This window comes from Alexandromys fortis, unplaced genomic scaffold, assembly GCF_014885135.2.
Source record: "Alexandromys fortis isolate MF-2015 unplaced genomic scaffold, M_Fortis_MF-2015_v1.1 scaffold_2_1_26212458, whole genome shotgun sequence".
Classification (NCBI taxonomy): Eukaryota; Metazoa; Chordata; class Mammalia; order Rodentia; family Cricetidae; genus Alexandromys; species Alexandromys fortis.
The window spans coordinates 15,371,530-15,394,050 of NW_026067930.1; the positions used below are offsets into that span (position 1 = coordinate 15,371,530).

Below are 22,521 nucleotides of genomic sequence, written 5' to 3' on the forward strand. Positions count from 1 at the left end.
GAGCCGGAGCCGGAAGGTTGAGCGTGCTCCCGGGACACTTCCGCTTCTGCCGGGGAGGAGCCTGCCGCGCAGTCATGAGTCGCTTCAAGTTCGTGGGTAAGGGCGGGTTTTCCTCGGCTCTGGGCCTTGCTGGCGGTCTCGGGTCCCCTCTTCGCGGCGTGGCCTTTCGAGGGTGCAGAGGATTCCGGGACGCCTCGCGTGCCGGCAATGATGGTTTCCTGAGTGTGTGTATTCATTTGTGAGAACGCACTAGTTGTGTATAATTGTGATTGTGCCCCTTTTTTGTATTTTATTCAATTGAAAATAGACCAGTAAGTGTCGGAGTGTCTGTCAGCGGTAGGCTGCTTGCTAGCATAGGCTAGCCCCTGAGTCCCCCATCCCCACAAAAGAAAAAGAAAGCACCGCCCCCGAGTTTATCACTATATTCTCTTGCTACTCTTCACGGCCTGCCGGACAGTGCCTTCAAGGTACCGGTTCACCCAGCATCCGTTCATATCACAGATGACTGATAGACTTGGCATTGGGTCCTAGGAACGTGGCAGGGTCCACAGCCAGGTGGAAAAGAAACAAATTGTGTTACGTGGCAAGTACCACGATCCATTCAACAGCTGGAGAGTGCGGCGGGGATTCAAAATGACACTTGGGAAAACTTTGGGGACATTGTAAAGGGTAGGGTTGGAAGGATAACTTGGAACCCAAAAGCCTCGATTACTTAAGTGTCACTCTGTATATAAATGCCAGTTATATGAAAAGAATCATGCCCTCTGGGGTGCAGTTGTGGGTCATTTCATCATGAGCCTTGTCTTTGTGGAATTTCCGGCTACTTAAGGGTGAGAAGAGGCAGTGATGAGGTTACCCAGATAGTCAGTCCGTAATTTAATAACAGCGAAGGAGAGGCGGGGAAGTATTTCAGACTTTGAATCATGGCCATGAAAGGACAGAAGCGGAGCTTGACATGAGGTGCTAGGAAGTGGTGTGTCCTGGAGAGGGCGCAAGAGCCCCTCGGACTCCTTGCCTCTGCCGTCTCTATACCTGCTACCGGTTGTTTAGAGTCTAGGCTGAGGGTGTCCAAATTCTTGATCCAAAGAACTAAAAAGAAGGGCTCGCACAGATTTTAAAAAGTGCCTCAAGTTTTTTTTTTACTTGCAATGTTTTTATAATAATGTTTAAAATATATTTAATGTGGATTGTGAGTATATCAGAGAAAACAGTTCGTGTATTTCTTATCTTACACCTTGTTATCCGAAAGCAATCCTGGTATATAAACAAGTCAGTGTGTCCATGCTGCAATAAAATTTTATAGACATTAAATCTTGAACTTAAAATTAATTTTATCAAATTAAAATCAATTAAATTAATTGATTTATTTTATCCATGCAGGAGTGGGTACATGTGTATAAATACTTATGAGGGCCAAAAGAAGGGACCTGCCCCTGAAGGTCACAGGCAGTTGTGAGCTATCTGATGTGGGCGCTGGGAACCCAACTTGGACCCTCCTGGCAGAGCAGCAGCAACTTAACTGCTGAGCCATCTTTCCACCACCTGAATCTTGTTCTTTTAAATAATTTTCATAGGTATCAAAATAGTCTGTTGATTTTTAAAAACAATTTAAGTGTACAACCATTATTATTATAGGGACAAACAACATAGGTATTAAAGCCAGGTATTGTGATGCACACCTTTAACTTCAACACTTTGGGATGGAAGCAGAAGCTGGTCCTGCGTGGAGAGGATGCAGAGAGGGGTTTTGGATCCCCTGCTCTAGCATCCTTGTGTTCATTTATGTATCTTTTGTCACTCACTTGCTGAGGAATCTGGGCTGGGTATCCCACCTTTTGGATTTGTCTGTTTGCTAAACAGTGGTGTGAGTCGCTTGTTCCTGATCTTGAAATTAATTATACCTCAAGGCTAACAAAATCCAAAACCATTTTAAATCCCTTGTTTGCTGTCTCTCTGTGCCCCTAAATCTAGGCGACATCCCCTGACATGATTCAGTAAACCCAGTCAGTGAGGCTTTCTTTGGCTTGCATATCCGGCTTTCTCTGAGGACCAACTGTGCCATCATGATCCCACTTTGCTCTGAAAAATAAACTCGCCACCCACTTGGAGTTTTTATTGAAGACAGCTTTTTTCTTTCTTTCTTTCTTTTTTTTTTTTTTCTTTTTCGAGACAGGATTTTTCTTTGTATCCCTGGGTGTCCTGGAACTCACTCGCTCTAAGACAGCTATTTTTAAAAGCTAACAAAATGGAGACATCACTGTCTCTATATAGCAGGGCATTCCAGTGTATGACTCCTTCAGTCAGAAGGAAGCAGTGATTGCTCGTGTCTTCCATTCCTTCTCACTTGGTTTCCTACTTTTCAAACTATTCACATCTTTGACCGAACTGGCTAGAAGTTATATACTATTTTTGTTGTTGTTGTTGTTGTTTTTCAAGGCAGGGTTTCTAACTCTGCGTATCCTGGAACTAGCTCTGTAGTCCAGGCTGGCCTGGAACTCAGAAATCCACTTGCCTCTGCCTCCCAAGTGCTGGGATTAAAGTCAGGCATCACCACTGCCCAGCAGTATTTGTTTACTTTTGAGTTAATTGCCAATAAGCATACTTCTGATAAGAATGCTTTTAAGTTAAGATCCTATCCCTTATCATAGATCCGCACATCCTGAACAAGCAAAATAATAGGATTTTAGCTGTGTTTGTTTCTGAAGACCCATCAAAACAGACAAAATAGAAAGTTCACTGGTTAAGGTGAGGACCAGAACTCAGATCCCCCCCAAACAAACCCAGGTGGGTGTGGCAGCCTGTCTGTAATTTTGGACCTTGGGAGGCAGAGGATCTCCAGGCTAGCCCAATACCAGCTGTAGGGGCAAGTTCTGGGTTCAGTTGAGAAACCCTGCCTCAATGAATGAAATGAAAAGTAAATGGAGAAAGACTGCCAACATCAGTGTCAGGGCTACATACATGCATGTGAATACTAATACACACTCATGCACACATGTACACACAGGAGGTGTCAAACAGGTAGACTTAGTTGACTTTTGGATAGCAAATTTTTGCATTGGGAGCACTGAGTACTGAAGATGCTAGAACAGTACAGCTAACAAAATAGCTCAAATCCCATATGGTGGTGGCATGTTCCAGTTTTTGTTCTATACTTGGTAATGATAATAATTACCTGCTATAGGACTTTTAATGTGCAAAATACTGTCATCTTTATTCTTGGATCTGAGTCATATTCTGTTGCCAGAGGATAATTCTGCTCATCCACCAAGAAGATAATGGAGGCTCAGCCGGGACCAAGATTATTCGGCTAGTAACTGGCAGTGGCAAGAGTTCTGACTGCAAGCTCTCTTTCCATAACTGTAATTGTAGTCATTTCATTTTATTGTGCTTCATGGATCTTGTTCATCGATTGAACTCTAATTAGTTTCTCTGAACTTTTCTTTGGCTCCTCTTATCGAAGTGCTAAATTACTGTAGACTTTCCACAGAAGTTTCTGGTAGGCGGGTAAGCAAGCAAGTGGCTTCTGCCTGAGAGCATTTTGTGTGGGAGCCTGGAGAAGGCCGTAGAGGAAGCCAGTGTGATTCAGAGTTGGGGAACAGAAGTCCTCTGCCATTCAGCTTGGTGAGGACATGAAGGGCTGTCCTCGCCTATCAGGGAGTTCGTGGCTCTACTGACTGACAGGGAGAAAAGGACCAAGGACTGTGAGCCACGAAGACGCCTGTAGGAAAGGGAGGAAGCAGGCAGCTGAGCACTAGAACTGCAGGTAGACCCGAGTCAGGACTGAACCAGCAGGTTTAAATACACCATGGCTCCAAACAAGAAGTCTGAGTTTAGAGAACAACTCTTACGAGGTAGCAAATCTCCTGGAATCAGCTTTCTGCCATCTGCCTCAGAATATCTGAGATCTGCTCTGTCTAGGATTGGGGCAAGGGTGAAAATGGCTTCCTAAACTGAGCCTCCAATTAATCTTTGATTCCCTTTGCACTAGAGTTGGGATGTGTCTTAGGGTTTCTATTGCTTTAGCAAAGCACAAAAAAGCAGGTTGGGGAGGAAAGGGTTTATTTGGCGTATACTCCATATTGCTGTCCATCACTGAAGGACAGAAATTCAAACAGAGCAGGATCCTGGAGGCAGGAGCTGCTGCAGAAGCTGTGGAGGAGTGCTGCTCGCTGGCTTGCTCCCCCCCTCTGCCTTGCTCAGCCTGCTTTCTTATAGTTTCCAGAACCATTAGCTTAAGGATGGTACCACCCACAGGGGCTGGATCTCATGGAGGCATTTGCTCAGCTGTTTCCTCTCTGATGACTCTAGTTTGTGTCAACTTGACACACAAACACATCACGATTAAGCCGCAACCTTTCCTTACTTATTCATCCCTAAGATCTCAAAATTAGAACATGACTTTAAAAGTCCCATGATCTTTACAAATTCAAACCCATTAAAATTTCAGTCCCTTTAAAATAGTCTCTTAAAATCCAAAGTCTCTCAACTATGGGCTCCAGTAAAATACTTCCTTAATCGAAGAGGGGAAACCCAGGGCATAGTTACAATCAAATCAAAGCAAACCCAAATTCCAGCCTTTCAAGGTCTGGGATCCACTCACGATCTCCAGCCCCACCCTCTGCAGCACACATAGCTTGTCTTCTAGGCTCTGGCAGGCTCCACTCTCCTGCTGCTGCTGTCCTTGGTGGTCATCCATGGTACTGGCATCTCCAAAGTGCTGGGGTCTCTGCTACAGCTGGGCTGCACTTTGACCAATAGCCTCTCATAGGACTCCTCACGATGCCAAGCCTCAACTTCTTGGCATGACCTCTTCAATCCTTGGTCTTCAACTGACACTCAGCCTCAGGCTCTACCTTCACCAGTGATCTCTGTGGCCTCTCACAGCGCCAAGCCTCCGCTATGCTCCGTAACCCCTTCATGCCTTCAAAACCAGTACCACCTGGGTGACTCTTACACATTACCAAGCCTGGCTGCCAGCATAAAGCACAGCTTCTCTGTGGAGGAGACACGTCCCAGACGATTTCACCTCAGTGATGCCGCTTTCTTCTCCATCACCGCTAATTTCTCAGCTCCAGCCGAGCAGCACCGAGTATCCCAGCAGAGCACAGGCTTCGCTTCAGCAGTTGTGGTGTCTTGTTAACCACAGCTGCTTCTTCAGCCCCTGCTAACCAGAACCACAGAATCTTAATTCAGTATAACGAATAGCCCCAATAAAGTCTTTAAACTTCCTTCTGAAAGTTCACAAGGCAGGCCTCCGTCCTCTGCACTGCTCTCAACAGTCTTATCTTCCAAGCTCTCACAGAACATCCCACAGAGCTCTTAATATTCAATGACTCTTGTAGCCCAGAGTTCCAAGGCCTTTTCCCAACCCTCCCAACAACCTTGTGTGTCACAGCAACACTACGCCGGTACCACTTTGTCTCAGTTAGGGTTTCTGTTGCTGAGACAAAACATGACCAAAAAGTGCTTGTTGGGGAGGAAAGGGTTTATTTGGCTTACATTTCCACGTTGCTGTTCATCACTGAAGGAAGTCAGGACAGGAACTCAACAGGGCAAGAACCTGGAGGCAGGAGCTGATACAGAAGCCATGGAGGGGTGCTGCTTACTGACTTACTTCCCCTGGCTTGCTCAGCCTGCTTTCTTATAGAACCCAGGATTTCCAGCCAAAGGATGGCACCACCCATCATGGGCTAGATATTTATGTGTTTAATTGCTTTGGGTTCCATTATGTTTAGGAAAGTTCTGGTCACTTCGTTGATGACAAAGACTTCCTTGGAGAAAATGGAATCTGACTGTCCTTGAATTGGCTTCTTGACCCAGCCCCAACACTGAGCTCTTGGTTAGTGAAAACCCTCACCCTAGTGTACCACTTTCAGTTCCTCACCTCCTGCCCTCCAGTACTCCTGCCGCTAGGATCCACCCTCAGCAAGAATGTGACAAGTCGGGTTTGGTATACCTGCTGGGCCTTTAGAAGCTTACCTACTGATCCCTACCTTCTCCTGACTCTAAATCTCCATTTCATTTTGGGGTTTGAGCCTGATCTCTCTGCTCTACTGCAGATCCCTCATCACAGCCAAATGTTGTGGCCATGTCTCTGGCCAAGCCTTTGGACACACAGGCAGAAGGATCCTTACAAGTGTTAGGCTATCCTGGTCTTAGTAGTTAGTCCAATTAAAAAAACCAAATCTAAACAAAGCAAAACCTTCATTGCTATAATCCCTCTGCAGTAAAGGCTCCCTTGTTTTCATTAAGGAGTGTCACAAATAAATACCTTAATGAATATATCTTAATTAATTTTTAAAACATTAAAAAGTGAAATGAGCTAGAAAAGGCTAAAAGCAATAAAGGCTATTTTTTTATTTTTGTTTTTGTAGTCGTCGGTGTTGGGTGGTGACTCGTAACTACAGACCAAACCCCGGCAGGATTATTTAGACAGAAAGGACTCTTTCTTCTCTGCTTCTTCTTTCTCAGCTTGTCTCCTTTAGCTAATTTTCTTTCTGTATTTGAAAACTAGAAAGTGATTTCTTGTGAGCTCCGACATTCCATAAACCTATTGTATTTGTGGTGCGGATTTGTGTGTTAGATGGTCTTTGTACCACAGTAGCCCTCCTACGAGATACTGCTATCATAGTATCATATTTGTATTATAGTGTTTGTATCATAGTAGCCCTCCAATGGAGGAGGAATTCATAACCTCATCCATCTCTGTTGGTATGCTAACATGCACACATATTTGTAATATTCCATATTGTGTCTTTTTCTTGCTGGTTCAAATGCCGAGACTTCTCTCTTTGTTACTTCTTGGGTTCTCCAAACTCCTATTCCCCTCTCAAGGTTTGTCATAATGTTGGAGCAGCACATCCCGGGGTGCAGCCTAGCAGAACCCTGGCAGGGAAATAAGAACCTGACCTTTGGCAGGAGTGTGGATGGAGATCTACTGGTAGGCAGCTGCCCCTACTGCTGGAAGTCAGGCTATTATTTTAAATAAGGGAGGTTATGACTAACTTTTCATCTTACTCCCCGTGTCCTTTTATGCTCTACGAGGTTTACTGAGAGCAACACTGATTTGGTGGATTGGATAATTCTCGGTCATGGGATGTTGGGCAGCATCCATAGCTTCAACCCTAGATGCCAGTAGCTTTCCTCTCACGGGGACAACCCGGAATGTATACAGACATGGCCAAATGTTGAAGGTGTGAGGAGGACGGAGAGGAGTGAGGTACTGCAGCATGTTTCTTCCTGGAGACTCTCTGCCCTGCAGGCACCATGGAGCTCTTGTAGTGTTTTAGGTACAGCATGTCTGTGCACACACACCTGTGCTTAGAATGCCCTGTGCCTTCAGCTTTTAGGCCTAAGCTCTGTCTTCAAGACCCAGATCCTCTGTGGAGCTTTTCCAGTACTCTCTGTAACCGTATTGCCCTCCTTTGTGTCCCCTACAGGTTAATGTGCAGACTAAGTGCATCCCACAGGCCAGTCTTTGTGCTAGGGCCAAGTGATGCAATACATGAATTAGATGGGATTTCTTGGCTTTCCGTTGCTTATCGTGTAGCTTATTATGTTATAGGCTATATTTGTAGTTCTCATGAATACCGTACATTCCCATAGCATAAGGAAGGACCAAGAATTCTGTGTATTTCCTAACTTCTCATACAGCATTTGACAAAAGTCAGACTCCATGTGTAGTTGGTGAATAAAGGAAATAATTTATTTCCTTCTCTACATGTTCATTTTCATTGCTGTATCAGACTGTCTTCACTGGGCATGAGCTTTTGCCAGTTTCCAAATGAGACACCCTAACTTCTGTTGCTCCCTTCAGATCTCAGCTTCCAGAATGCCAGGATGAATGTCTTCAGTGCAAATCCTGCCCCTTTGATTAAAAATCATCAGGCATCCTGTTGAATCCAGTATTTTTAAACACAAGTGTGTGCCATAATTGACCTGGCCTTTCTGGCTAGACCCTTTCCTGTGCTTCTCTTCAGCACCTGAAAAGCCTTTGGCTTTCTAAAGAACTGTTCTGTTTCATGCCCTGAAACAGTTACTTTTCTAGTTACTTTTCTATTGCTGTGAAAAGGACCATGGCCAAGGCAACTTAGAAAAGAAAAAGTTTACTGGGGCTCATAGTTTCAGAGAGTGAGTCCACGACATCATGGCAGGGAGCATGGCAGCCGGCAGTCAGGAATGTCTCTGGATCAGTAGCTGAGAGCTTATATCTTGATCCACAAGCAAGAAGAGAGAGAGAGAGAGAGAGAGAGAGAGAGAGAGAGAGAGAGAGAGAGAGAGAGAGAGAGAGAGAGAGAGAGAGAGAGAGAGAGAACTGGGAATGGCGTGGACGTTAGAAACCTGAACACCCACTCCTAACGACACCCTCCTCCTTCAAGACCATACCTTCTAGTCCTTCCAAACAGTTCTACCCACTGAGCCTATGGGGCCATTCTCATTCAGATCACCACACCAACTCATAACTCATCCTGTAACATTCAGTTCAGGATCATTTCTTTCTGGGACCCTCTTCTGAACCAGCCACCAAACTCTGATAGAAATTCCTTGTCTGTGTCCCATAAGAACTGTTTTAATTGCTTGTTTTTAATATTTTGAAAATTTTATTGACAATTTCATATGTGTATATGTTGTATTTTGATTCTATTTCTAGTGAACTTTCCTATCCCCCTCAATGTTCATTTGAATGCTCCATAATTTCCTGTGAATAGGTCTGCCTTGATCACTTCTGTCATAAGTCTTTAGAGAGCAGAAATCAAATCTTAGTCATCTTTGTATCCCACAGATTTATCATAGTAGTGATGACAAGTGGCTGGCCCACTGATATTGTTCGAATAAACAAAGGTGTGAATGAAAAGCTTATTTAGAGATATTTCAAGGTAATTTTTTAAATGATTATTTTTTGCTTTTGCTTTCTACAGATATTGGTATCAACCTGACAGATCCTATGTTCAGAGGAATTTATAGGGGGGTGCAGAAGCATCAAGGTAAATGTTTCTTTTAATAAGGCAACTTCTATGAAGACAAACTTTCTGCCTCAAGGTAGATCTTGAAAAGCATAATCCACTCTTAAAATTGAAACATTAAAGAACTTAATGTAGCTGAATGAAAGTCTGAAAGTCCAGCACTCAGAAGGTAGAGGAAAGAGGACACAGCAAGTTTGAGGCCAGCCTGGGCTGTGTAGTAAGAACTTGTTTTAAAACAAAACCCTTCATCATTATATGTCAGATAAAACAATAAACCACATCAAACAAGCCATGTTGGTAAGCCATTGTTTTGAACAGCAGGGCATGCAACCTAACAATTACTTCCTGTCAGCATCAGTTTATCAAGTTCTTTTTCTCTGTGAATCAGTCTTGGCTGTCCTGGAACTCACTCTGTAGAGTAGGCTGGCCTCGAACTCACAGAGATCCACCTGGCTCTGTCTCCCAAGTGCTGGGATTAAAGACATGTACCAGTACTGCCCTATTTATCAAGTTCTTAAGAAACATTCTCAGGGGCTATAGTTGGCTCAGTAGTTAAAAGAGAGCACTTACTACTCTTGTGAAGGACCCAAGTCCAGTTCCCAGCACCCACACCGGCACTGGCAGCTCACAACTGCTTATAAGCCCAGCTCTCAAACCTCGGAAACCCTCTTTTGGCTTCCAACAGCATGCACATTCGTGTGCACATACCCACCTACAGACACACCCACATAATAAAAAGTCAGTCTTTTAGAAAGGAAGGAGCATTTTTCAGCCAAGGACAAAGTGCAGTGTCATTGAAGAAAAGTGTACTGCTGTCTTTCCCCCTATTTTCCTTCTCCCCTTCCTGTCTGTGTCTCTACTTAGAGACCTTTTAACATAATTAATAAAAACCTAGAGACAGATATTGGGGCTCAAGCTGAAGATCAGAAAAGCAAAGCAGCCAATCCATTAGAGAGTTCTCATCTCTACAATGCTCAGTCCAAATGGGCAATCCATCGAACCTCAGACTGAGACTGAGCCCCTGAACAGGATCCTGTCTCCTCCTGTCTTATACTCCTCTCTACTGCTGGGATTAAAGGCATGCACCACCACCACTTGGCCTCTATGGCTAACTAGTGTGGCTGCTGGGATTAAAAGTGTGTGCCACCACTGCCTGGCCGGTATGGCTGACTAGTATGGCTAACTTTGCACTCTGATCTTTGGGCAAGCTTTATTTATTAAACACAAATAATATACCACTATAAGACCTAGTATATAGGTGGGACCATAGAGTTATATCTTTTTTTTTTTTTTTTTTTTTTTTTTGTTTTTTCGAGACAGGGTTTCTCTGTGGTTTTGGAGCCTGTCCTGGAACTAGCTCTTGTAGACCAGGCTGGTCTCGAACTCACAGAGATCCGCCTGCCTCTGCCTCCCGAGTGCTGGGATTAAAGGCGTGCGCCACCACCGCCCGGCTATAGAGTTATATCTTAAAGATGAAATGTAGGCTTCAGCAGAAGCAGGTGGTTTGTGTTATGTAAGCTCATTTTCCTCCCAAGTCCTAAGACTGCAAGCCAGCGACCAATACAAGCTCTGCAAGTGCTGTATCACTAGGCGACGTCTCCCACGTGCAAGGTCACTGATGAGGCTGTGAGGTGACCAAGCAGGAAGTGGTGGTGACAACACATTTTAAAGGCAGCGTGTCTACAACAGACGTGTCTGTGCACACTGCCTGTGCTCACTATGTATGTGCGAACAGGAAGGTTGGTTTTGCGGTTGAGGATGAGAGAATTCCATCCAGCGGTAAGCCAAGTCAGAAACTGACCGTGCTGCGCTTCTCTAGATGGTGGTGGGTAGCTTTTCTAAATACAGGCAATGTCCCTGTCGCTCTTAACAACAACAAAAATGCTTTCTCAGGTCTCACCTGAGAAAACTTAACTCTTCTACTTCATTTGGACATTTGGATGATATGTTTATATGTTATTTATATAATAAACGTAACTGCCGAGTAAATTACATTCTGCTTTCCTTGCCCATGTAGCATTTAGATTTCATGCTTTGCTTTTGCATGTATATATGCATTTGTGTTTGTGTATGTGTTTCTGACATAAATTATCACTACTACAGTTGTGCAGTGTATAATCTAGCCAGACTAGCTGATGTACTCAGTATAAGATTAACTAAGGTGATCTTTGTCTCAAATTTTATAGCTACTTTAGAAGTAACAATAATTGAATCCTCTTTACATTTACTCGGATGATTAAATATGAAATTAATAACTGAGTTTTTATATTTTATTTGCTGCCCATTTGTTTCTGGCTGTAACACTGGCTGGGGAGATGGCTCAGTGTATACAGTGCTTGCAGTGCAAAGCATGAAGTCCTGAGTCCAGACCCCAGCACCCACGTGAAAGCTGAGAACAGCAGCATGCATCTGTAAGCCCGGGGTATGGCAGGGAGACAGGCAGATCCTGGGGCTTGCTGGCCAGGTGGTCCATCGGAAACAGTGAGCTGCAGGTCCAGTGAGAGTCTCAAAATATATGCCAGACAGTGCTAGAGGAAGACACACAGTGATGCCCTCTAGACTGCACGTATGTATATGCATGGGCACACCCACGTGCACGCCCTCTCATATACATGGAAATGCAAATTTCAGATACACAGCACATAAATTGATTGTAGTCATTGAGTTCATCTTTAATTTGGACCTCCTGACTTCTGTCATCATCTCCTTTTTGATCAAAAAGTAAAAATATAATTAACTTATTATATTATTCAGTTTCTTGTTTTATACTTTTTTTAAGGTTTTGCAACTCGAGTTTTACTATATTATAGTGAAATAGCACTGACTTGGCTGTGTTTTAGTACATGATTTTTTTAAATTTTTACTTTGAGAGAAAAAAATTATAGATAATATCTCTATATATTTCTAGGTGTTCTTAATATGTGATTTTTCTTACACAGATGACTTACAGGATGTAATACAGAGAGCTATCCAGATTGGTGTCAAAAAGGTAACATCTGAATTTGGTTATTATTAAATTTCTTTGTCTCTAAAATAAATTTTGGTTAAAATGCTGCAAAGTAAAAGAGAAAGAGCTAGTAGCACACACTTAGTGAGTATTTCTGCGTGTAAAATAGCAGGTAAATAGAAATACTCTGTTCACAGCTGTTTCTAGTGCACAGTCCTCAGGTTTGTGATCAGAATGTGACAGTGTCTGTGACAGAAAACATAAACCTGAAACAAGTACCGGATGCAAAGACAACGCTGAGTGGATGCTGTCCTCTAACTTGGCATGTGTTAGAAACAGTCGTCAAAACACATGCATGCACTGCCACACGTGGTTAGGCAGCTGAGAACATGCTTTCATGTTAACAGTATAAAATTCCTAAAGTCTTTAGAGCTTATTGTTTTATTAATTAATATATTTATTTATATCCCCACCAAAGTTGTCCCTCCCTCCTCTCCTCCTACCTTCCCCTTTCCCATCCACTCCTCCTCTAGTAAGAAAGTGAGTATTAACCAGCTTAAATCAAATTCTTCAAGTAGTTCTTTAAGTTAGTTGTACAAACACCAGACTAGCCCACATCTACAAGAAACAGACTCGTATTCCATAGCATAGTGTCAACTCACTTTGTAACTATTCTAAGTTAAGCACCCATCAGTTCTAAAACCTAAATTCTGCAGTCTCCGACCCCAAGATTATATTGATTATCCAGAAGTAGCAAGAAAGGACCAAGGCACGTGAGCTCTCCATCATATGCTCACTCCCTCGGGATAAATCATTTGTGTCTCGTGTTTTTCTGCAAATGCTGAAGTGTTCCCATGTCAGCGGGAGCACTGCACTAACTTCTAGTCAAGCACACACACATACACACACACGCACACATGTGTAGATGGTAGGTGGAAACAGGAGCAGAGGCAGACTCACTGGGACTTACTGAGTTCCTTCCCAGCAGCTGTGTAGTGGTGATTGAGGCATGGTTTTGGCATCACAGACTTGGCTTCCAGTCCCAGCTTCCTCCTTCCTAGCTTTGAAACTTGGACTCGTCTAGTCTTCAGTTTTCTCATCCATAAAAAAGGAATGTTTTAAAAATATTCAAGATAAGTGTCCTATGGGTTAAAGAAAATCCCGAGTATGAACAAGTCATCATGATGTGTGTGGTGACATCACCACTGCCAGATCAGGAGCATTGTACCCTAGGAGAGGAGACCATGGCCTAGGCTTGTCTTTCCTTTCGTAGGCTATTTGGAGAAGGTATATGTAGTGTATGTAAATTTGGTTAGAAAATATTCTACACAATTGCAATTTTGTATGTGGACAGTTGTAGACAGAACTTTCTGTTTACAGTCCCACAACCATTCAGTCCCAAATAAACACACAGAGGCATATATTAATTATAAACGGTTTGGCCTATTGCTCAGGCTTATTACTAATTAGCTCTTAAGACTTAAATTCACCTATAATTCTGTCTGTTTAGCCACATGGCCTGGTACCTTTTCTCCGTAAAGCATTCTCATATTGCTTCCTCTGCTTCTGGCTGGTGACTGCCTCTCTGCCTTTCCTCGTCCCAGAATTCTCCTACTCTGGTCACTCTGCTTATACTTCCTGCCTGGATTCTTGGCCAATCAGTGTTTTATTAATATAAATAAATATAAATGACAAATCTTTACAGTGTACAATAGCATTATCCCACAGCAGGCATCTGGTTTAGTTTTAAAGAATTAGGTAAGCTTAGTGAAGAATAGTTTTCCTGATATCTTAAAAATTTCTTAAATCCTATGTTCTATGGGCATTTGAGATTTTAATTAGGACTGTATATCCCCTGTATAGATGCTCAGTGGCTGGTCATACTGGAGATTTAAGTTGCTGCATGACACCATCTATTTTTCATATGCAATTCCACCTTTGTTTTGTGTGCATTCTCTTTGATGCGCACCTACAATGAATTCTTTAGCTTAGAGAGACTTTGCAATATGTTATAAATAACTAAGTAATCAGTGTCATTAATTCAAACTTTAGGAAACTGTACCTTAAACAGCACTGCCTTGGTAGCCACCTTTGACACAGGGTTCTTTAATTTTGTCTGACAGATTAGCAGAGATGGGCAGCCTAACTATCAAGTGACTGTAATGGCTGTCTGAAGTATGCTGATTTCTCAAGAGCCATGAATTCCTTTTACACAGAATTGTTACTGCATTAATCTATCAGTTTTTGGTCTTAGAACTCCTCTACTTTCTTTAGTATTATTCCGGAGCCTCTAAAAAGCTTTTAGGTGGGTTGTATGTACTTTATATGTTATATTAGGAATTAAAGCAAAAATATTTTAAGTATCAACTCATCTTAGAATATGATAAATTATAATATACAGTATATTTTAATGACAAATACCTATTTTCTAAACAAACCTTAGCAGCAGGGGATTGTGTTACATTGTGTCTTTGTGGCTAAATTAGAAGACCGCTGCTTTGCATGTCATTTCTGGGGTCAGTTGGCTGTGATACTCTGTCAGGTGCCATCTGGGTGACCTTCCTGTACGTTTGAGATGGAATGAGACTGAAGAAGATGAGAAATGTATTATATTCTTAAAGAAGCAGTTTTGACCTCCTGGGAGTTCCCAGCCCGTGCTGGAGACTTGTTAAATTAACCAACACTGTTCAGTTACTGATTTCAGTGAACAGAATTTTGAATTTGCAGTTCTCCAGCTATTCTGTCTTCTGTAACATATAAATCGTGTCTTCAGGAGAATGTAAATACACGTTACTGTTTAACACAGGAATCCTGTGTGCGGGGAGGGTGTGTGGATAGGAGTCAGGAAGCACTGTGTGTCGAGATGATCTTCCCCCTGAATGGTAAAGGAAGGGGAGGGGTAGAGGAGGGAGGAGGGGGGGGTAAGCGAAACGCCCTCAGTGAGCTGGTGGGGGGTGTTTGGCGAACAGTTGTTGATGGCCCTGGAGAAGTCAGCTTCTTTACTTCTTGCCATTTCAGTTTATGATCACAGGTGGAAGTCTACAAGACAGTAAAGATGCTCTGCAGTTGGCACACACAAATGGTACCCTCTTCTTACTTTTACCTAAACAAACTGTGAATTAATTGATTGTGAAGAAGTCTTTCTGAGATCTGCTGAAGGTACAAATACGGAGAATGCTGACTATAGACATGACAGGAAAATAGATGATTTCTGTGGATCATGACTATGACGACAGGGTTTAGAGTACTCTGTGGTATATCAGATGTCTGGAAAAACCTTGGAGTACTTAACAGAGATTAGGATTTCAGTAAATAAGGGTAAAGTTACCTACATACATAATTTATCTTCAAGTAATTCTGATATAAAATTTTATGTGCGTATTTTAATGTTTGATATGAATTGTTTTTATTTAAAATCTTTTAACTAAAATTGTAGAGCATTATAGTTACTGAACATTTATTTTGTGAGTCAGACTTTGTGTAAGGCCCAGGGGTTTAAGTTATAATATAATGTACTACTCTTGGGGCTAGAGAGATGACTTGGCGTTTAAGAGCATTTGTTGCTCTTGCAGAGGATTCAAGTTCAGTTCCCAGTGAGGGGCAGCTGCCCACAAGACGCAGCACAGGGGATGAGGCATCCTCTTCTGGCTCCACGGGCACTCCTCAACACACACACTACTAAAATGAAAATGCGCTGCTCTCCGGGTGCTCACACATTCCATGCTTATTTCATATCTTAGCAGCTTATTTGACATTCATATAACTGTTTTATATGCATACTTTGCTAGAAATCTAGAGATTAGGCATTCCACACAGTTTTTTTTTAAAGTACAGCTGTATTTCTTTTATGTATGAAATTTTATAGAAATCTTTAAAATGCATGCTTTTCTTTCGCCTGCATTGTCTCTCAATCTTAAAAACATGAAAACAATCGTCTTCCGAGGACTTTTTGAAGATGGGGGAAGATTTTCTTCCATGCTTTGCATTCTCTAACAGTTTAATTTTGAAATTCTTCTCCCATCTTTATTACTATCCTTCCTCCCACTAAAGAGACGTCTGCTGGTCCTATTACCTGTGGGAGAGCCCGAGGAAAGCTCTGTACCCTTCCTTGAGTTCGGCTGTGAGTTCCTGTTGAATTCCTAAAACAAACAGAACTGGGTCTCTCGGTGTAGAGGCCCAGCCCAGGGCACTGTGCATGGTGCATGTGATATCCAAGCACTCTGCCGTTGAGCCATTCCTCCAGCCCTGATACACAGGCTTCTGGCTTGTGTTTCTTACTATTGAAGCTACTAAAAGTTTGGCCCCCAGGTAGTGAGCTGTGTTTTTTATTGTAAAAGAAATCCCCCTTTCCCACTCTCTAAGTCAGTCCTGCAGGTGCCCGTGGAGCTGGAGTGACAGCAGCTGTGAGCTTCCTGGCACAGGGATCAAGCTCTAGTTCTCTCCCAGAGCAGCAGGCACTTTTAAACACCTCCGTCTCGACTGCTAACCTTTCTAAGGGAGGCGCATGGTGGTTGTTTATTAAATACATGAATTGTGATGGCACGTAAACAGTGAACATAAAGGACAGACCTGGGTGCCGCTTCGGCAGGACGTGCAGCACATTTGCTGAAACTGGAACCAAAGAAGATCAGCATGGCTTCTGTACAAGATGACAAGCAGATTTGTGAAGCGCTCCATATTTAAATAAAAAAGATAAAATTAGATGATGATATTTTAATGAATCATTTCACTTTCCATTCTCAGATGCTTGATATATGATCAGCTTTGGAAAGAATTCATTGACTATTTTATTAATAAACATGAAGGTAGTTTTTATATGCACATCCCACTTCTTAACATATTTAGAAATTCTTGTTTGTTTAATGTACATATTTCTGGAAGTTTGAATTGTTTATAGCTATCAAAGATAAGGTGAAATTGCCCTTTTCATTCATTTTAATATGTTAGCTATTAATATGAACAATATTCTGAAAATAACCCTAAGATGTGGTTTTCTGTTAGACATGTTTTTCAGTACAGTTGGGTGTCATCCCACAAGATGTGATGAATTTGAAAAGAATAGCCCTGATGGTTACTTGGCAGGATTGCTGGACCTTGCTAGGAACAACAAGGACAAAGTAGTAGCAATAGGGGAATGTGGACTCGGTAAGTGCAAACCTCCACACTCAGCATTCTTTTGAAAATAACTGCTTGTTATGTTCAAATCCTCAATAATGATTATTCTTTCTTTTAAAGATTTTGATCGCCTGCAGTTTTGTCCCAAAGATACTCAGCTCAAGTAAGGAAATTTGTTGATTTGAGAAACAGTTGTAAACCCTAAGAATGATTTTTATTTGGCACATGTGGTGTTAGATATCAAGGTGTGGTTGCTTCCCCTGGCGTCTATCAAGAGTTAAAGTGAAACAAAGACCACACATCTCGGCATGAAACTAATACTCCCCAGCTGATTAATCATTGGATCTGATCTGAATGATAGAACAAAGGGGTATGTTCTATATCATAGATGTTTTGGTAGTGGTGGCAAGAGATATATTTATGCACAAACCATCTACCATTTGTCCGCTGTAGTTTCTTAGATATGAAGAAGAATTTGGATCAAATTACCTCTTAATAAATTTTGTAATTTGATTGGGGGGGGCATCCATGGCACCTGATGTGATGACCTGAGAGACTTTTCATTATACTGCCAGGAGTGTTAGAGACACATTGAGATCTGTCTCTTGAACACCATGTAATCAGTTCACCTAACCCGAAAAGTTCACCGATTCACACTGGGACAGAAACTTCTCAGACCATTCCTCCATTCTAGTGTCTGTCTGGGCCAGGATGAGCTTCCTGAGCCAGAGACCGGATCATGAGAAGCTCTGCTGCAGAGTCCCGCAGGATACCTTGCCCTTATGGTCTTTCTTCTACACTGAGTTTAAAGTGCCACCTAAATACTGCAGACCAGATTTTGGCTCCATGAAAGTATTGATAGTGTACACAGGTTCTATTTTCTTCTCTTAAGATAGCTTCCATCATCAGTGTAGTATGTGTAGCAGGGTATGATTAAGCTGTAGCACACATCCAAGCGTCTGTAATAGAGTGGAGCTCAGTCTGTTCTGTAAATGATTGCTGAGTGTCTCTTCAGTGTGATAAGAGTAAAGCTTGGCTCTTCGGCTTTTATAGACAAGAGAGTCTATAAATAATCGTTGTAGGCTAGTACGTGCTGTCAGGAAAGTGTATACGCTCGAGGACTTGCGTTCAGTTCCTACCACCACCACTAAAAACAGAAAGTGTATGGCTAGGAGATGGATGAGCAGGGGAATCTGAAATGTCTTTGCTAAGGCGACAGCATGATATTGGTCTCTTCAAAAAAGGATAAGCTAAGAACAAACTAAAGCGAAGATATTGGTAAGATTGCTTGGCAGTTTTTAACTTGAGATTCTAGAATGTCTATAGAAGTAATAATTTCATTTGCATTGTTGTCAAGAAGACAGATACCCAGGGACCCCCCACTCCATCCCACCTTNCCCCCCCTTGCCCCCCCCCCCCCGTATAGGCTAATCTCTCCTGTGCCCATCAATTTCAGTATACCTATCTAAGTATATTGAAAATACACAGCAGACTGGTGTCTTCCAGTGTGTTGAAAGCATACAGCAGGTCTGTTCGTGTAGTTCCCTTGGTGTCTAGTTAAGGAAGGTGGTGCTCTCTGTTTCCTGTATGGATTAAAGGGCTGTAATTTGATCTTTACTGTTGAACTTATTGTTTTTGGAAGAATTTAGATCTTGACCTAGACTTTGTGTATGCATACGTTGCACAGATACACATGCATGTGGGTGCATATGGAGGTCAGATGTCAGGAGTTGCCCAGCTGTTTTGAGGCAGGGTTCATAACTGGGACCTGGAACTTTTCTTTTACATGGATATCAAATTCAGGATCACATGAATGCCCGGCAAACACTTTATTTACCAAGCCACCTCCCCAGGCCCTTGAGCTATGCTTTCTTTTGTTTTTTTCTTCCTTCCTTCCTTCCTTCCTTCCTTCCTTCCTTCCTTCCTTCCTTCCTTCCTTCCTTCCTTCCTTATTTATTTATTTATTTATTTATTTGAGACAGGGTCTCCCTATAGTCCTAGTTGACCTGGAACTCACTATGTAGACTTAGCGAAATCCTCCTGCTTCTGCCTCCTGAATGCTAGGATTAAAGGCATGCACCACCACACCTGGCTTTTTTATAGCATGTGAAATATTAATCTAGTAAATGATTTGTTGGTTTTATAAAAAAAAATACTTTTCCTTTTATAAAAGCATAATAGTTATTGTGTGTGAGAAATATAAGTAATGTACCTTCGGAGAGCAGGCCTGAGGTGGGACACAGTCTTGCTGTTCCCTGGCTGTCTATTCCTTTATACGCTTCAGTGTTCTCATTGTTAGCATGAGGATGCCTCTGTCCCCCTTTTTTCAGTATATGATGGGTAAAGTCCACAGTGCATGCCTGGACGCACTGAGATTGACTACTCAATAATTACGGCTTCTAAAGAAAAATGCCAGCTGTGGCTTTCGTGGAGGGTTTTTGAGGAACGCTTTCAAAACATACATCACATCACTGTGTCCGTGTATGTGCATGTGGAAGTCAGAAGAGGGTGTCAGAAAAAATACATCACTGTGTCCGTGTATATGCACGTGGAAGTCGGGAGAGGGTGTCAGATCCCCTGTACCTGCAGTTACAGGCACTGTGAATCAGCCGTCCTGTGGGCGCTGGGAACTGAACATGGCTCTCTGTGACAGCAGCCAGTGCTCTTAACCAGGGAACCATCCACCTCTCCAGCCCTGAGAAGCGCTCTTTTAGAGAACAAGAAGGTGAAGCAAGGAATGGGAACAAGGAAAAGGCCTGCTTTGGTTATGAAAGTTTATCTTTTGAATCATAGCAGTGTTTCTAACTTAGATACCCTGTTCCACTTGCCCTGGACACTTTTCTTGGGGCTTTACAGTGTTAATATTATGTAGGTCTTTTTTTTTTTTTTTTTTTTAAAGCAGGCATCAGACAAGATTTGAAAATATTACCATGAGGACACTCAGGTGCCCCATCCAGGCTGTCAGCCAGCTGGGAGAGGATTACCGCCAGTGTCACACGCTGGGCTTTTCCACCCAGTCCTAACCAGGAGCAGCTGCTGCTCTGCAGCTGCCCCTGGCAAGCTCTGTCCTCAGCGCTGACCCAAGCTATCTGAAGTAGTACTCAACCCGAGTAAGTCAGAGCTGTGACAGGATGGGCAGCTGCGAACCACGAATGATTGTCGTTTATGAGCCGGAAGGAGTTATTAGTCAGATAAACAGAGGAAGCTGGTTGGTTTTGTTTTTCCACTTTAAATGGCGGTTATTTGATGTTACATACCTGCTATCCTCAGTGTGTACTGCTAGTGTGTTATTGTTTTGTTTAGCCATGTGGAAATTTTCTCTTCAAGATTCTTATTTTATTTTTGTGAGGGAGCAGGCCTGCCATGTCATGCAAGTGGAGGCCAGAGGCCAACTGTGGTGTGGACTTGGTTCTCTGCGTCCTACTTCAGTGTGTGCTGGGGACTGAACTCCGGTGGCAGCTTTCATCCTCGTCACACAGCAAATACTTTACCTGCTGAGTCATCTCACCAGCCCCCCCCCCCCCCCCCCCCCCCCCCCCGCTTGACTTTGTTTTTTTTTTTTTTTTTGGACAGGGTTTCTCTGTAGCTTTGGAACCCGTCCTCAAACTTGTTCTGTAATCAGGCTGGCCACGAGCTCACAGAGATGCCTGTCTCTGCCTCTCAAGTGCTGGGATTAAAGGTGTGTGCCACCACTGCCAGCCAGCACTTGACTTTTTAGACATTTATTTGTATGTATATGAGTGTTCTGCTTGCATATGTGTGCGCAGTACCAGCAAAGACTAAAAGAGGGCATCAGAGCCCCTGGGACTGCAGTTACACATGGTTGTGAGGAAGTGAACCTGTGCCCTGGGAAAAGCAGCCAGTGCTCTTAACCACTAAGCCATTTCTCCAGAGCCCTCCACACACATATCACATACCCTTCATGGTACCTATTTGGCTTAAACTCATGGATCTTTTTTCCTCTTGAATTATGTAAAATTCTCTGGGCACATTATAGGCTTTTGTTATTTTAATGAACTATACATTTGCCTCGTCTGTGACAGAAAGCTACTTTCTAAACTGTTTAGTTCTATAAAACAGTGACTTGGTCATGTGGCTGAGCCATGGGGTTGTGTGTGGTGAGCACCTTGGGGAGATCGTTGCCTGTGGTGTATAGCTGCATTTACATTTACACAGTGACAGCACACACTGAATGTTGGCACGTGTGCTACTTTAGTGGCTGTGGAAGATGTGGCTGGTAGTAATTCCTGGGGTTTTTTGAAACAGGTTTCATGTGGCCCAGATTGGCCTCAAACTAATTAGGTAGTTGAAAATCAACTTAAACTTCTGATCATGTCTCAACCTCGCAAGTGCTGAAAATGCAGTCCTGATCTACCGCGCTTGCTTTCAAGTGGTGCTGGGGATTGAACCCAGGCTTTGTACATGCCAGACAAGGACTCCTGGCTCTGTCCCCAGCCCACTACTAGTAATCTTAATCTTTTCTTCCAGGTTTTTATGTTTCCTAGCCTGCAAAATGTCCTCACTTTAACTGAAACAAAATCACTTTTGCTTATTCTAGCCCAGCAGGATTAGTTAATAAAGACTAGGTCACCAATCTAAATGGAGACCCGATGGACATAGTGGAAATGGATTTGTAATCCTAGTAAATGAAGCATCCCGTTCCAGAAGCTAAGTGGCAGGAAAGAGCCTGATGGTTTTTAATATCTGGATCACTGTTTTCACTTCCATATTCCCATTTCTAGATAATAAAATTCCTTTAGTTAAAACTTATTTGATATATGTCTCACACTAAAATAAAATTTTTAATGTGGAAATTTTCATGCATTGTGCAGATATTTCGAAAAACAATTTGAACTGTCAGAACAGACACAGTTACCAATGTTTCTTCATTGTCGAAACTCACATGCCGACTTTTTGGGTGAGTTAAAAGTGAAAAATCACTAGTTTAAGAACTGTGTGGCAGTTAGGCTGAAGTAGCTGAAAGTTGTTGCTTTTTAATTCACAGACATAATGAGAAGAAATAGAGACCGGTGTGTGGGTGGAGTGGTAAGTATCAATGGCTGTCTTAAGTGTGGTTGGCTTCAGCTCATTCAGATATCAAAAGTAAAGTTATGGAGTCTCTTAGTTGAAAGACATGAAAGTTTACTTTTGGGTTTACGGGCCAGATGGTGTATAAACAGTTAACAATTTTAGTCTTCTGTCAGAGTACAAGAACGAGTGCCGAATTCTCCTCACAGGAAACAATGTGAAGGAACACAGCCATCAGTGTGTACTTTCCCACCACCCATCCCGTAGTGCTCTTCTGTTTAAATGTGAGACAAACCACTGCTAGAGTGTCTTAGAATAGTCCATCCTTTCGTTCAGGTTTGCTTTCCTCATTTGCTGGCTGGTAGCCATTCTTCTCACTCTGATTTGAGCTCGTCCACTATGATGTATATTCTGTTCTTAAATGTTCCTCATGTGGAGATTTTAGACATTACTCTTGAGACATTTCCC

At 42.6% G+C, this 22,521-nt stretch overlaps 1 protein-coding gene and 1 pseudogene across 5 annotated transcripts in view; both read left to right on the forward strand.

The window, feature by feature from the left end:
• Positions 1-13: 13 nt before the first annotated feature.
• Tatdn1 (TatD DNase domain containing 1) overlaps positions 14-22,521 on the forward strand; it is a 33,511-nt gene continuing 11,003 nt past the window's right edge. The window contains exons 1-9 of one of the 5 annotated variants that reach the window (XM_050145112.1): positions 81-96; positions 8,919-8,984; positions 11,903-11,952; positions 14,034-14,215; positions 14,929-14,992; positions 16,912-17,055; positions 17,146-17,188; positions 21,858-21,943; positions 22,031-22,071. In XM_050145112.1, the coding sequence (XP_050001069.1) occupies positions 14,932-14,992; positions 16,912-17,055; positions 17,146-17,188; positions 21,858-21,943; positions 22,031-22,071 (375 nt within the window). In that variant the 5' untranslated portion in view covers positions 81-96; positions 8,919-8,984; positions 11,903-11,952; positions 14,034-14,215; positions 14,929-14,931. Of the gene's footprint in view, positions 97-129; positions 225-8,918; positions 8,985-11,902; positions 11,953-14,033; positions 14,216-14,928; positions 15,070-16,911; positions 17,056-17,145; positions 17,189-17,224; positions 17,396-21,857; positions 21,944-22,030; positions 22,072-22,521 lie in introns of those variants that run through there. The other 4 variants (XM_050145115.1, XM_050145111.1, XM_050145113.1 and 1 more) reach the window with 4 other exon arrangements.
• Positions 16,502-16,593, forward strand: LOC126503611 (uncharacterized; annotated as a pseudogene).